General features: G+C 31.9%; 1 protein-coding gene across 2 annotated transcripts; it reads right to left on the bottom strand.

Annotated features, from left to right (window-relative positions):
• Positions 1-1368: 1368 nt before the first annotated feature.
• On the bottom strand, positions 1369-8303 carry LOC108326362 (cleavage stimulating factor 64). Of its 2 annotated transcripts, none has more exons than XM_017559831.2 (10): positions 8056-8303; positions 7761-7839; positions 7202-7376; positions 6817-6850; positions 6465-6703; positions 6305-6382; positions 5216-5251; positions 4011-4496; positions 2670-2975; positions 1369-1765 (listed from the first exon to the last, which is right to left on the bottom strand). In XM_017559831.2, the coding sequence occupies exons 1-10, from the start codon at positions 8090-8092 to the stop codon at positions 1622-1624; spliced, it is 1614 nt and encodes a 537-aa protein (XP_017415320.1). In that variant the 5' UTR covers positions 8093-8303; the 3' UTR covers positions 1369-1621. The 2 variants fall into 2 exon arrangements, with proteins under 2 accessions (XP_017415320.1, XP_017415321.1); XM_017559832.2 differs by having other exon boundaries at positions 1369-1747; positions 8056-8285.
• Between the last annotated feature and the right edge of the window lie 7321 nt (positions 8304-15624).

The raw sequence follows: 15624 nt of genomic DNA, 5'->3' as shown, positions 1-15624 counted from the left end.
GCAGCGACAAACTGCAGTGAGAAAGAGAAAATGAAGCCTTTTGTATACCCAACTTAGAAAAGGCTGTAATGGCTGCTATGGAGGGACAGAACAGAGAGAGGAAGGTCCGGCGAGTCTACTGGAAGCAGCACGAAGTGATTCCGTCGTCGGAACGGCGGCGCGTGAACAGTACGCGCCCAAGCTCAGCTGGAGAAAGGTGGCGCGTGGAGGCGTGTGGAGAGGATGCTTGGACTGATTCCGGCGGGGTTATCTGTCGCTCGGAGAGGCGCTCCAGATCTGCTGGTCGCCGGACGAAACTGGGTTGATTGACGGCGGCGGACGACGGCGGACGGCGGACGTCAGAGAAAGGTGGCGATATGTGGTGATGGGTGTGCCAAACAGTGAATAAAGTTTGAGAAAAAAAGAGAGGTTGATATATGATTATGGTAGATGATGAGTGATAATGGTGGAGCTATATCTGATAGCTCAACTGAGAAAAGAAAAAACCAGAGCGGGATCAACCCGCTCTGATACCATATTGAATGAACACAGAAATCATAAAGACATATTATTGAATGAGAAGGCTTACTTCTCCTCTTACATTAGCATTACATTTATAAGGGAAATAAAGTAACTACCCATTTCCTTTCCAACTCACTTTGGTTGGAACACAACTCACACACACAGCTCATACTGACAGCACACACACAACTCACACTAATCATTCTAACAATAATTCTAACAATAGCCTCAGCTCCCACTAAGTCACTCTTCATTCCTACTCGCAAAGCGATTCTGGTGTGGTTTGGATTCATCAGTGATTGTAATCAAAGATCTTAAAATAAACTAATTAGTTTGTCATCGTTTTAGTATAAAGAATAAATGTCACGCTCACTAATCTTATAGAAGTAAAATCAAAGCATATTTCAGTACCACGGAAAATAAACCATTTGATAAAAATTCATGCCTTCAAATTGATTTCTTCTTTATTCAGTAAGAAAAGGAATGCATTTCTTTCTAGTACAATATTGTTCACTGTTGTCAATGACAACCCAACCATTTCCGGTCACAATGCTACAGATATTTGTAGGCACTATGTTGAACGAAACGAAGCACTCATATAAGATCTCAGACCTGGAAATTGCTCTGTACTGTGTATTGTATGATGTGAATGGTAAAGAAAACGAAAACAAGGAAAATTATTGAAATGAGAATTCATATGCTGGATATTGAGCTTAGACATTTTATTGTCTAAATTGAGGGGGATCAGCGATAATACATAGTGCAGACAACATATTCAAGCATATGCATGCTTACAATAGCTTCAAGCATATGCATGCTTACAATAGCTCCAACGACAAGGCAAAGTTATTCAGCCCACACTAGAGATAAGCCAACAGGAAAAAAAAAAAAAATATCGCCAAAATTATTATTGTACAATATATCTCTTCTAAGGGATTAAAATAAGCGCCCATGTGGATCTCCTCAATGCTACATCAACTATTTGGGCAATGAACTAGAAAACAAATTACAAAAGAAGCAATAGTAGTAGAAAGAATTTTAATATTCTGAATCTAATCTACAGCAAATGCTAGTATACAAGAAGTTGTTGCTATCTGAACTGTTCATGAGTCTCTCTTTGTTATGAGGGCTGCATCTGATCTCGCCGAAGAGCCTGCTGGAGCTGAATTACCTGTTGTTGCTGCTCTGGTGGTAAGGAACTCAATTGCTCTGGTGTCAGATTCAATACTTGTTGCAGCAAAACAGACTGCACATCAGGAGGAAGCTGGGATGCGTAAAGAAAAAAAAATAATGAATATATATCCAGTACGACCGGTTACTATAACCAAACAAGATAAGGGTCCATTGTGGTAAAAAGAATTAAAACAAAACATTCGAAACAGTAAAAGTAACGTAAATGTAAATATGAAACATTTAAAAGCATTGTTTTCAGGCAAAGTTTGCTAGCCTAAAAGGTAGGGACTAAATATTCGATCATTTGAATAAAAGGTATAAGATGCGTTTTGCACTAACCATGTATAAAATCCCTCTCCTAATATGGAATTCAGATTACTACAGACTATATAAGCTTGTAACCATGGCAGAGTCATGTCATCATGATCCCTAAAGTACACACATGATCCGTTATACTAATCTCTAGTTCCACGCCAATTAGTGGTTACCAGACTAGTGATCTAAAGATGGTTCGGATGCAAAAAATCAGAGAAACTAAAAGATGGTTAAGACTCGTGGCGTAAACAGAGCATAGTTTTTTTGCTTAGTGATGATATTTCAAAGTTCAAAATAAAAGATAAGGAAACTTCACAGCATAAATACTGATTGCGTAAGTCAAATAATTGACAAATCTGAAGGTTCAGTTCCTACTAGATGCACCCCAATTAAATGTACCTGACCATTTGCAGATAATCTTATGTAAATTTCAAACTTCATTTAAGAAAACAGGCAACATTACACAATTCCGAAGTATTCTAGGAACCCTTTTTAAAGGTTAGACTATCTTTTTTAGCAACCAAATGAAAGACTATTCAAAATACTGAATCTCAAAAGAGATGACCTTACAACAACTTTTGCATCCAAAGTCAAAAAATAACAATGAATGTTTCGATAAATTCATAAGACAATAATTCACCTTCACATCTCATCAATGAATCACCAAGTCACATACATACCTGAGAAGATTGTAGCTCAGAGTATTGCCCTTCTGCTTTAGGAGTAGCAAGTACAGACAATGAGCTTCTTCCAAGTGTATGAGACGGTCCATCAGTGACAGGCACGTCTGACATCCCAGTAGAAAGGGGTGTACTCCTTCCCTCATCCAATTTCATGAGCTTTGATGGGCGAGAAAAAGATTCTGAAGAATCACGAACATTGTTTTTTTTCTCTACTCCCAAAGGCATGTTTGAATACGTTATATTAGAAGATTTATCACCTTTACTCAATAACTGAGAAGTAGACACCGATATGGAGGGACCAGGCTGTTTCAATAAATAAAGGTAAATACATTATTTAAAAATATGAGCATATAAAATATAGAAATTGTAGCCAGCTAAGCAGAAGTGACGAGAAAATAAACTTCTGCACACTATCAGCTACATAGCATCTCAATTTGAGAGCACAAAGGGATGCTCAACCAATGACTGGACATTTCTATGTACGGTAAATAATGTGAAAATACTACAAAATGTCAATGATGTTTCAATAGTAAGTTCTTTGATGATTTTTTCTTCATTAATATACAAATGCAAGAGGAAAGAAAGTCCTCACAAACTAAAGCAAATAAGAAAGGAAAAAAACTAAAGGGATGTACCCACCTATTTATAACAAAAAAATACAAAAGGGGTACTGAATTTAGACTCTTTAATATTTTCATTTTAAAATCAACCCTGCTCTAGCAACTTAGGAAGGATATAGCTCCCTCAAAGGTTAAGTGTTTGGCTTGATTGGTAATACTTTAAATCAGTGTTGTTTGTTAAACTCACAAGTTAGCTCAGTTGAGAGAGTTCAGGGTTGAAAAACAAGCCAACTTGTTAGGAAAATCAGTCTATCATGGGTAGAATGAGCTGGTAGCGGACAAACTCAATTTTCCACATGGGCAAGCATTGCTGCAGAAATATTTCCCATATTGGCCAAAAAGTATAAATATTCTATCTGCACTTTGATGGGGTATAGAGATATATCAGGCCTCCTTATGGTGCTAAAAAGACGTTTCTTCTTTGACAGAATTGCAGGAACGGAAAGCTTTAATGTGGGTTTCTCCTATTGTCTAGTTTTTGTATTTCTGATATCCTGTGCTACGGACATCTACTTTCTTTCTCTACTACAAAAGGCAACTAAAATAATAATAAGCAATAACAAAGTGCAGAAAGCAAGAATAATCATCCCATGAAAAGAAAGGTGGGGCTAAACCAGCATGGTACGTCCTAATATTAACTTTTAATGCATGGATTTTTTTTTTAAAAAAAAAACATATCTCAACATAAAAGAACTAAAAAACAAGCAAAACTTGGCACCTGAAAGTTGGCATCTGGACGAACCATTTGAATATTATGTCCGACAGTTGAGTTTCCAACATGTGCAGAATTTTGTAGCAAAGAGACATGCATTTGCTGGTTTAGAGCAGTTGAAGTTGTCGGTTGAATTGGAGGCCTGACAGACAAACTTCCCAGACCTGGGCGCAAAAAAGGAAGTAATAAATTAGGCTGCCCTGACAAAGTTCCAGGCAGTACAGGGTTGTTTGGATGTTGTTGAACGGGAATTCGGGGCTGCACTGGAGGCTTTGGATGAGCAGTTAATTGATTAGGAGCCAGAGGATTATGAAGTATGGTGTTGACTTGGCCTTCTTGACCATAAGGTGTCAAACCAGACTGCAATTTGCTCTGCCCATGAGGAGGAAGGCCTGGCAGAGTTTGAACCAATGGTGGCTGAGCCAGCTGACCTTCATTCATTAAAGACTGTGAGGGTTGATCTGAAACCAGCCTAAGGTTTGGCATTTGTAACTGCAATAATTATCATGACAAAAAAAATTAATGATCTAGAAGGAGTAAGTTTAAGGAACAAAAGTCTAAGTAGTCTAATATAAATTTAACGCTAATTTGATATAACATAAACCCTGAATGATCATATTTAGGTTTAGGGCTATTTGGTTTTGCTTCTGTTGATGTCATATAAGTCCTAGAGTCATCTTATTAATTTTATAATTAAGTATTTTAAAGCTTGTCAGCAACTGAGCTTCCATGTATTTTCCCTAAGTTGTTTTAGTTATTTGAGCTTTATTTATTAAGGGTAAGTTATTAATCTTGAGACCTCCAGTTTCGGAATATTTGCTACCCAAATTTTGTCTGATCCTCAAATACAATTGGCGTATACAGCTTCCATGAAATAAATTCCAGATAACTCCGACTACCTAGACAAGAAAGATAATCAATTGCTTAATAAAGTGTATTCCCTTTCTCTTTCTCAGTCTACCTAAACATATTGTTCTCCACAAGGCAATATATAAAATACGTATAAAAAAAATTAAAAAAAAAATAGCTGTTAGTTGTTTCCAACTGTCCCAGAACACACTAGCTGTAATCTACAAATTAAAAGGCTCAGTTCACAGCCTTGGAAGTTGGGATTTATAGCAACCTAAATCAAATTATAAGTCCCAAATGACAAAGATTTGGCATAAAATATAAAACAAATGAACATCAAGCAGAAAGATAGTGAAACAAACCACTTGGGAAGACACCATTCCTAGCATTATTTGAGCCTGCATATAAAATTGTGAACATAATGATCAAAGAAATTATCCAAATCATATACAAATAAATAGATCCACAAAAATCCCCAAAGGTAAATTTTTTGCGAGTTGAAAATATTTTGGATGGTATAGAACACATCACAAAGTGTAACCGAAGGAAAGAGTGATCAGCTAGACGTTAATTGTCAAAATAAAGATAAAGTAGCACACAAAATTGAAAGATTCTAAATTACAGCCCACACAATGAACATTGATATATTTTTTTTAGACTGTAATTCTATGGAAAGAGAAATAACAAGTCAAGGATAAGGATTAAGGAATACTTCAAAAGAAAACAGAATGAAAGTGGTTGATAGCAGGAGTCAAGTACTATTAACATACCATGTAACCATGACCTACACAGCCATGACTAACTCTATTATGAATCATGATTTTGGAGGTAAATAGTAGGCTGACTTTTCCAACTTACGAAATGTGTAAAATGACAAGAAAAAGGCCACAAAACTAGCAAATCATGCAAAAGTAGCATGTGTATTACACGAACTATGTCCTGTTGAACTCTAGTCACCAAATGGATTGGCCTCCCAATTAGTGCAAAACAAAAACTATACCTTCCCTCCTCCAAAAAGTTGTAGCAAAAGATAGAAAATGTATCTCCCTACCAGACATGCCATGATCCAGTTCCATGAAGCAGACAGATTTTACAAAACTGCTATGAATCAAGTATAATACCCAAAAAAAAAACTCATAGTTCAGCTGCATTTAAATTGAAAAATGAGAAAAGGTCATCCAAAAAGTCATTTTATATACAAAAGTGTATCAGTCAGATGTAAACTGTTCTCCAGTCTCTACTACTCAACTATCTTATTTTGCATGATCTCGTTAGTTCATTTCTAACAGTCACATGTGGTCAGATCAATGAACTTTCTGGTATAGCCACCATAATGAATATCTATATCATATGAGCACATGTAGAAACTAAAAAGAGACAAGTTTGTCATAAAAGAATGCTGTGGTAGAACAAATTCACAGGGGAATTGATATAGGAGAAATAGTACACACCTGGAAAAGAGCCTTGGGCAACTGTGGCCTTGAAAGCAACAGCTGGCGAGCCAGATCCTTGTTTTGTGTAGCCATTCCCTGCAATCATAACAAGAAACGAAATGATCAACCAAAGAGAAAGTTTTCTAGGAAAGTGAAGGTACCCATAACCAATAGTTACCTTGAGTTCAGATATCATCTCCGTAAGCTGACTCCTGGACATTTTGGCCAGATGCAGGGTTAAAGGATCATGTGCCAATGCTGACTGACTCTGCAAACTATTTTGATTTGACTGGATGCCAAACTGAGCACCGCCTAGAGCTGCTGTCATGACAGTTGCAGCTGTTATGGCAATATGAAGACCAATAGGCTGATGCTGAACAGCTTCCCCAGCTGGGCCACCAACTTGTTTCTGAGGGTCTTTAATACAGAGGAGAAAATGAAAAACACAGGATAAAAAAGGCAATGCAGTGATTAAATGTGCAAGATTATTTATTACAGCATAAAATAATAGCAAGAGGAAAGCAACTAACCAACATTTGTTGTCATTCCAGGCCCACCACGACCCTGTGACAAAAAAGAAAAATAAACAATTTAATCTGTAATAAACCAACATCCAGTACTTGCTTATGCGTGACATGATTTAATTGGTCAAAAATGAAACTATCAAGTAAAAGAAATTGAACAATGTGAGCGAAATACTTGTATGAGTTAATATGTATTTCCCTTTTAGTTTCACATTGATTAAACTTTGCATTTTGAAAAATATAAATATAAAGAAGACAACGAATGTCCAATTATTTGTGAGTGTATGCGTGCATGCCAGTATCAATGGTGATCGGTGCTATCTTTATAGTAAACATGACAAAGATTCGGAAGAATAACTAGTCACTATTTCAAAAATATTTGATAATATACCTGTTCTCTATTTCTGTCAGTTCCTTTGTCATTTTCGGCAAAATCAACACGTAATTGCCGGCCATTAATTTCATAACCCTGAAGATTTCGTCGAGCGCTTAAAGCTGTTTCTTCATCCTTATACTCACAGAATCCATAACCTTTCGGTTTCCCGGTTTCCCTGTCAATAACTAATCTGCAGATAAAAGATGGGAAAGCTTCAAGTCTTCAACCAAATAAAGCATTGGTCAAGAAGCAAAAAGGAAATTCCAAAAAATTACAGAAAAATCTCATAATGAAACTTGTCCCTTAAAACAGACTTGGAAAGCAACTTCTAGCCACAACTATTGATTTGCTTGCATAAACTTCTTCATAAGATCTTATAAGAAGAGAAGCTTATACACCTCAAATTGTGGGATAAACTCATTTCATTTTTTCTCACCATTTTTCTCTACTGTAAGTGCTTATAAGAAACTAATGCCCTATTTCCAGGGTGGGAGAAAATACGAATTGTTATAACAAAAAAAAGAAACCTGAAAAAAGAAACTCATGAACAGCTAAGAACTTTTTTCAAAGTTACCTGAATGACACTACTGGGCCAACCTCCTGACAGATTTCGACAAGCTGTTCCTCTGTGGCATCATACGGTATATTCCCAACTACAATAAAATCACAACAATTGTCATAACCCAACAACCAACGTGCATGAATTACAAAAATTCCAATCTGATTGAAATTGACAGCATCCAAGGTTGCAATAACAAGAAGCCACAAAGATAGAAAATTTAAAGATGAAACTAATTCGATTTCCCATTTCTTTAACACCCAAATGGTCAATAACCAGAAAAACACGAAGAAGGAGAGGGAGGGGATACCGAAAACGCAGCGATGCTGGGACTGGGAGGTGGCCATGAAATCAACAGCAGAAGAAGAAGGTGAAGCGCTGCTCCATCTTCTTCCTCTTCAGAACCATAATTTGTTGGGGAGAGACAAAGAAACTCCGCGTTTCGATTCAATCTTCTTCTTCTTTGGCAAAGACACTATTGTTGTGTTAGTGAAAGGGTTTTCATTTTTGTTTTATAAATATATAAATGATAAATAAAAACTCTGGCACACCGTTCTTTATGACTAATACTAATATTCGCAACCCATTTTGGTTCTAATTTTAATAAGAGATTTTGTGAGACGGGGAACAGCTTTTTTTATTTATTTATTTCTATTCCGCCTAAAAAAAATCCATAAAACTTTTAATTAAATTTCAATGCCATTATAATGATCAATAAATTATAAAAAAAAATTGTAACTTTTATTTGCAGATAAAATATTTCAATCGTAATTTTTGTTGTTAAGTTGTAATTAAATTTAAAATAAAAATATCTGGAATCATACTTTCCTGTTGTTGTTTTTGTTTAACTTATATGACACTTTAAAAAGAGTAAATGCCAAATTAAGTATTATAAGATAAAAAATCTAAATAAAAAGTTTGTTAAAGAAACTAAAATTTAATATTTTGTACTTGATAATTTGGTTTCTTTCACTCATGTACCGACCGGTCCTCCTGACACATAGATCGAGCGAGCAGTTAAACCAATGTCGTCCACCCAGGTCACAATCATGACCGAGCGTCCAAACTAACGTTGTTCGAGTCGACATAGATCGAACGGTCCTCCAAGGTCGTCCGTCCAGGTCGACCATCAGGAACAAACGGCCCGCCAAGGTCGTCCATCCAGGCCGACCGACCGAGTGTCCATCATTGGCCACCTTGCCGGTCGCCAAGACCGTACCTCCCAGGTTGACATCATTGGCTGACCGGCCGTCGCGACCGTCCCTCCCAGGTTGACATCATTGGCCGGTCACCCTGTTGACCGACCGCCAAGACCGTCCCTCCCAAGTTGACATCCTTGGCCGGTTACCCTGCTGGTCGGCCGTTTTGATCGTCCCTCCCAGGTTGACATCCTTGGCCGGTTACCCTGGCCGACCGTTTCAACCGTCCCTCCCAGGTTGACATCCTCGGTCGGTCACCCTGCTGACCGGCCATCACGACCGTCATTCACTATGTCGACTGCGCGATTAAATACTAATAACTCGTTAAAGCCCTTAATGAAGATTAAGGTATGATTGGGCCGTTTTCAGGTCCATGAAAGGTAAAAGCCCATTACAATCAGTATAATAAAGGTCCCAGGTATGATTTTTGGACGAATTCCTTACGATGCAATATATACATGCATCACAGACCGCTTTGTCATACTAACTTGAGCGTCGGAGTGCCTTTGACAGGTACCCGCCCGGCTTGGAGTAGGAGTTCGTGGGATTCAGCAACGACCGTCCGGTTTTCGTCAGCTTATAGTGACCCAGGTGCCAGAGCCGCTCGATCTGCTTCAGCTGGTGAGAAAGCGTCTGCCCGGTTCTTAGTAGCTTCATCGTTCGTCCGCCAGCCTTTATCGTTCGTGATTGTTCGCCCGGTCTCCGACAAACTTGTGTGTTTTAATAGGGTCTCTCTGGATTCGGTCGAAACAACTCCTATTTTTCGTTAATATGGGTGAAAAAAAATGAAAGTGTAAAAGTGTGTGAGGGTTTGTTTTCGTAAGAAAAACAAAATGACTGATGAATTATTTGCTGTTAAGTTATACAGACGTATTTCAGTATTCCAAGTTCTAAATATCATATTATTAGGCATTTATTGTTTTTATTTTTCCGAGTATTGTGTGAGAACCTTATATATTTTGATTGTGTAGTATTTATTTTACTTAGTTTTTATTTAATAATTATCAGTCAATTTTTTTATTTCTCAAATTACTAACTCCTAAAAAATTTATGTACATATTTTTTCTAACTATATCAATCTCTTATAAAGAAAAATTTCTTAAAGTAATTCTTCTAACTCTGGGTATTTCAGTTCCAACTTCAACAACTTTATGAGAGTTTCATCAAGATACGGTACTTCGATAAATAAATAAATATTTATATTGTTGACTTGGTCTAACCTTATTACAGTTTAATGGACTTTTTTGTCCACTTAAAAAGTATAAAAAATGAAAAGTAACTATTTATTTCAAAAATTAGTTATATTTCTGAATTTAAATTTTAGATGTAATTATTTTATATAAATAATGATGCATATACGTGTTTAAATAAAGAATTTAACGTATTAAAGTATATCAAATTTTAGTGAAAATTTTTATTTATAAAAAACATTTTTTATATATACAGATATTTAAATAATTTTTCTATTTTTAATTTAAAATAAAAAAAATAAAAAATTATTCAAATATTTTTATTTTTAAAATTTATAATTCATATATGAGATTTTTTTAATTAAAATATGATATAGAAGTTACATTAAGTTAACAAACTTCTTAAATAAATATTACTTTTATTTTTTAAAAACTTATTTATTATTTTTTTTTTTAAACTATCAACTCTACTTAAGTTAACTGAGAGTCAAACTAATAGGTAAAACATTAGTTGATTTAATTTAATTCACAATTTTTCAGTTTGAGACCCATTTTGTAATTTCTTTTGGTTCAAGTTTATTTTGACAATTTTAAAAATATCACATATAAGCTTATTTGACATCACTGAAAGTCTGTCATTGTATGATATTATTAAAATTTAACAAGTCTGATAACTTTGGTATCATTGTTACTTGAATCAAAACTACTTCATTATGAAGTGTCACCCTCTTCAAATACAGTGCAAAACATACGAAAGAGCATAAACATGTAGCCACCCATGTATAGCTCATTTGTGTATAGCTCATTTGTGTGAAAGAAGAGAAAAAAAGAAAAATGTTTTCTACAACTTTTTTTTTTTTTTTTTATAATGATGGTTAGTTTCAAATATTTTTTTAAAATAAATTCAAACATCAATAAAATAGTGATATGTAAACTATTGTCAAAAAATCGAAACATGTATAATGTGGCATAGGGAGAGTTTACAGACATTAAATATTATGAAGTATAAACACAACTAATCAAAGTTATCAAATAACATGAATCATTTCATAATTGAGGAACAATTTTATCTTTAACATTGAAGTAGTTAAGATTCAAAGTGCAAATTAGAAGTCTCATATTAGTCAATAATAGACAAATTAAGTGATATATAAGAAAAAATATTTAAAATAGTGTTGTTGATTTTTTTTTATTTGACTTTTCTCATGATTAATTGGTGTTAAATCTCTTTAATATATTTTAAAAAAAAACTTAATAATAGTACCAAATTAATGGTTTTGATAACTAGTTTGGATAAACACACCATGAAAGATGATAAATCCTAAATTTAATGAATTTTTTGTATTGAACTTTTTCTTTATAAAAGTTTTAGATAAATATGTTCATTTTGGACTGGACTCTATACTTTGTGTCTAAAAAGTTAAATATAATAAAGTCTATGTCTCTCACTTAAATTAAATGGATAAAGGACTTTGAGATTAATTAAGAGAAGTGTTATTTTTGTAAAAAGAAAAAAATATTGTTAACATATTCACAAAGTGGATAAAATTATGGTTTCTTCTCTGTTCATTGTTACATTGGGTTGAAATTTTGATAAAGATTCGTAGAATATAATTTTTTATTTTGACCATTTAAATTGTCAATTAGAGGTTTGGGAATAGAGAAATCAATCTTACATTGTTACTCTATTTAAATTTATATTTCTTTATTTTTCATATTTGAAAACAAAATTACTTTCATACCTGATTATAGACATTTGTGTGTATTTTTAATTTTACTTTTTTTTATTCGTATTTGATCCCAATAGTAATTGATTTAATGGCTTGTATCGATATATTTTTATTTCTCATATTAAGAGAATATTTTTTATGTTAAAAATAGTTGTAGTGTCTTTTGTGATTATTGTTATTTATAGATTTTTACAATTCACTCGTGGTTATAATTCCTATGAAAAAAAAAACACAGTATAATGTCCTAGGATTTTTATGCAAATTGTTCGGAGTTATTAACTTCCTTTCCTCTCTTTTTTTTTTTCGTTTTTTGAGTTGTTGTTTTTTCATAAGTTTATAAAGTATCTTTGGTTGAAATTTAACATTTCAAAAAATTATTTCAAATTTAGATTAAACTAAATTAGAATGTATTTTCAATATCATAATAACGATAAAATAATACTAAACTAATATATATATATATATATATATATATATATATATATATATATATATATATATATTTGTTTCTATCACAATTTACTTTTCATTTAACATTCTTGAGATTAATAAAATATTTTTCGAGTCATTGATTAGCTAGTATTATATGCGTCAAAATATAATAAAATTTTTATATTTAGTTACATATATTCAACTAATTTACTGGAGTGTGATAATAGACACATATATGGTTGATGTTACAAAAATATTGCTAACATTAACACATTTTATTTTGAGCTAATACATCTAACAATATTTACCACATCATTCTTTACAATATTTTTGTTTATCAATTTTACAGAATAACTGAATTATTATATTTAAAAAAAATAGTGACGATACCTAAATTATAATATACATACATACATATACATATATATATATACATATATGTGTATATATATATATATATACATATATATATATATATACATATATATACACATATATATACATATATATATATACATATATATATATATATATATATATATATATATTGAATAGTAACTTATGAATTCATTCACATTGTTAGATTAATCGTATTGCTGAAGCTTTTCTTACACAGAAAAAAGTGTCCAAGAAAATCAAATTTGTCTAATGAAAGGGGAACAACATGTTACTGTAGTTCTTGAAGTGTTGTTTGAGTTTCTTGATTGGAACATGTGTCATTCAAAAAGAGTTCTTCCTGCACCGTCTCAATGAAAACATAAACACTTATTAACATTATTTATTCAACAAAACTTCAAACTCTAAGATCTAGGTCTAAAACTAGGTATGCTTTTAACATTGGATAAATTCCCACATCAAGCTGCATTGGAAATTTTATTTTATTTATACATTATTTTTAGATTATAAAAAGTTCTTTTTCTTTTTTCATTTTTTATATTATTTATTGGAACTTATTTAAATAGAACCCTAACAGGATATACTAAAATTTAAAATATACATCTAAAAAGTATTTCGTACTTAATAATATTTTTATTTCGACATTTAGTTTTGTTTGCAAATATTGCTTAATCAATTAAACATTTGTAAATAGTTTTAATTGAATAAATTTAATAATCATTGCTAAATAAAGAATAAATTTATGACAAAAGGAGAAATTGAGTGACAAACACTATAGATAGCTTGAAGAAGTAACACTACATGGCGAAATTTTATCACAAAATATATGATATTCACACTCAAATGATTTATATGCATCAACTTATGCACATAAGCGGTATGCAAAATAAATTTAAAAAAAGGAATATAATCCATGCGCATGAGTATATGAAATTAACTTGAATAAAACAGTGTGCTCAAAACATTGTTATTATAATAAGGATGATTCTGTTTAAACTTAAAACAAGTGTTTTCGAAATAAACACTTACTAACATAATCACCAATTTAAGAAATAAAAAGGATTATTTGTTGAAATAAAATAAAACAATTATTTACTTTTAAAATAAATAAACTAAACAAATACATAAAAAACACAAATGTACTTATATTAATAAATAAGCTCTTGCTTAAAAAGATAACACAGATAAACCAACCCAATATTGCATTACACACCGTCAATACAGTACACAAGTACAGAAAAATTGAGGAATTTTCGAGCAGTCAAACTAAACTAAGATATTAAATGAATAATAACTTAGAAATATTTGGTAGTAATGTAATATTATCTTGACACATTAAAATGAGACGAAACACTGTGCGCAGAAAATATATCAATTGATTAACGAAAAAAAAACGAAAACATTTGAATGTTTTACTACAACTTTGGTAAACATGAACTGAAAAATATAACGCTTTGGTATAAAAATAGTTATGCAAAAAATATTTTGATTAAACTATTAACTTCCATATGATCGACTGACTTTTGTCACCTCACCGATGCACTTGTTATTTTGATCCCATTTTCAATAAACAAAAAGTAATTAACAGTTTGATTTTCTAAAAGAAAAATTGAGTGGCTAAGAACAATAATTTAAAAATTAAAGAATTTAAACCAAATTAAAACACAAACTTTAGTCACTTCCCGTCACAAGGTCGAGAAACAATTGTTTGATCCAGAGTTTAGATGTATCCACTAAATAAAATATACTTTCGATAATTTATATTTATGTATAAGATGAGTCCTCTTTTTTATATCCATAATTAATTTCTAATTTTATTCTTTAAATATTTTTTAAAATTAAAATTTTAAATCGTTCTTTTAAATTTAAACATTTTTTATTTAAAAAAATACTTACAAAATAAAAATTCCTTATAATAAAATATAAAAATTATTTATATTTGATTTTATAATTACAATAGTTTTATTATTTTTATTATCATAAAGAATAAACATACTTAGACGCACGTGTTTTCATTAATTCATCAATAATATAAATAATTAAAACAAATAAATACATATCTTTAAGATTGCACGTTCAATAATAAAGTTAATAAACTTAAAAGCATTGTATAAAATTTACATTCGAATAACATCTCCACGCTCAGTATTGAGTAAACAAAATGTACTAATAGTGACTTTATTTAAATAAGCTTTTTAATAAACACTTTAAATTATAATAAAAACATTACAACCTTGTCTCTAAACTACTTTTAATTTTTTAATAAAGTAATTTACAAAAACTTAGAGCACAACTTTTATAAATTATTATATTTAATTTATTTATTAACTAATTTTATCTTACCAAAAATACTTGTATTTTAACAACAAAATAAATAAATAACTGATATAAATTTCAAATATAAACACTGGTTTAATGAAAGTAATGAAATGGTCTAAAAAATACAAGAAACACTTTTAAGGAAATAAAAGCAATTCAAACTAATTTACTGAAACCATCCAATGATTGGACCAATTTTAGACGATTCTTGATCCATTGACTAAGTTTCATGATCTGCTCAGGTTTAATGAACAAACCTGTTCTGTCCAACCATCCAGATTCTCAGACTTAGTTGCAGACCGGTTATTTTTTAAACAATAACAATCTAATGATAATGAGGCGTTATAACCAACAAAGATAATCACAAATCCAAAGACACATTCCACAAAATGAGATATTATCCATGAACAATCAATCTCCAAAATAAAATGTTGTCCAGGTTAATAAAAACAAGATTTACATGGGCCCAAAAAAACTTTATAAACCAATAAAAAAATAAGATTAGACGAGTTTGAAAACTTGGCTACCATATCACCCTGCAAACTCCTGTACATTGCCATCTCTTCAATTAAGGTTCATCAGGCTTACCCTACGCCTTATAATGACCTCAATA

Source organism: Vigna angularis, chromosome 3 (assembly GCF_016808095.1).
Source record: "Vigna angularis cultivar LongXiaoDou No.4 chromosome 3, ASM1680809v1, whole genome shotgun sequence".
NCBI classification, from domain to species: domain Eukaryota; kingdom Viridiplantae; phylum Streptophyta; class Magnoliopsida; order Fabales; family Fabaceae; genus Vigna; species Vigna angularis.
This window is presented reverse-complemented; position numbering and strand designations above follow the sequence as displayed.

Excerpts from the sequence above, each read along its gene's own strand:
- LOC108326362 (XM_017559831.2), bottom strand. The coding sequence starts at position 8,092 with ATGGCCACCTCCCAGTCCCAGCATCGCTGCGTTTTCG. Across the intron at positions 6,704-6,816 it reads TGGAATGACAACAAATGTTG|ACCCTCAGAAACAAGTTGGT; the intron begins GTTAGTTGCTTT and ends TCTGTATTAAAG. Across the intron at positions 4,497-5,215 it reads GAATGGTGTCTTCCCAAGTG|TTACAAATGCCAAACCTTAG; the intron begins GTTTGTTTCACT and ends TAATTATTGCAG.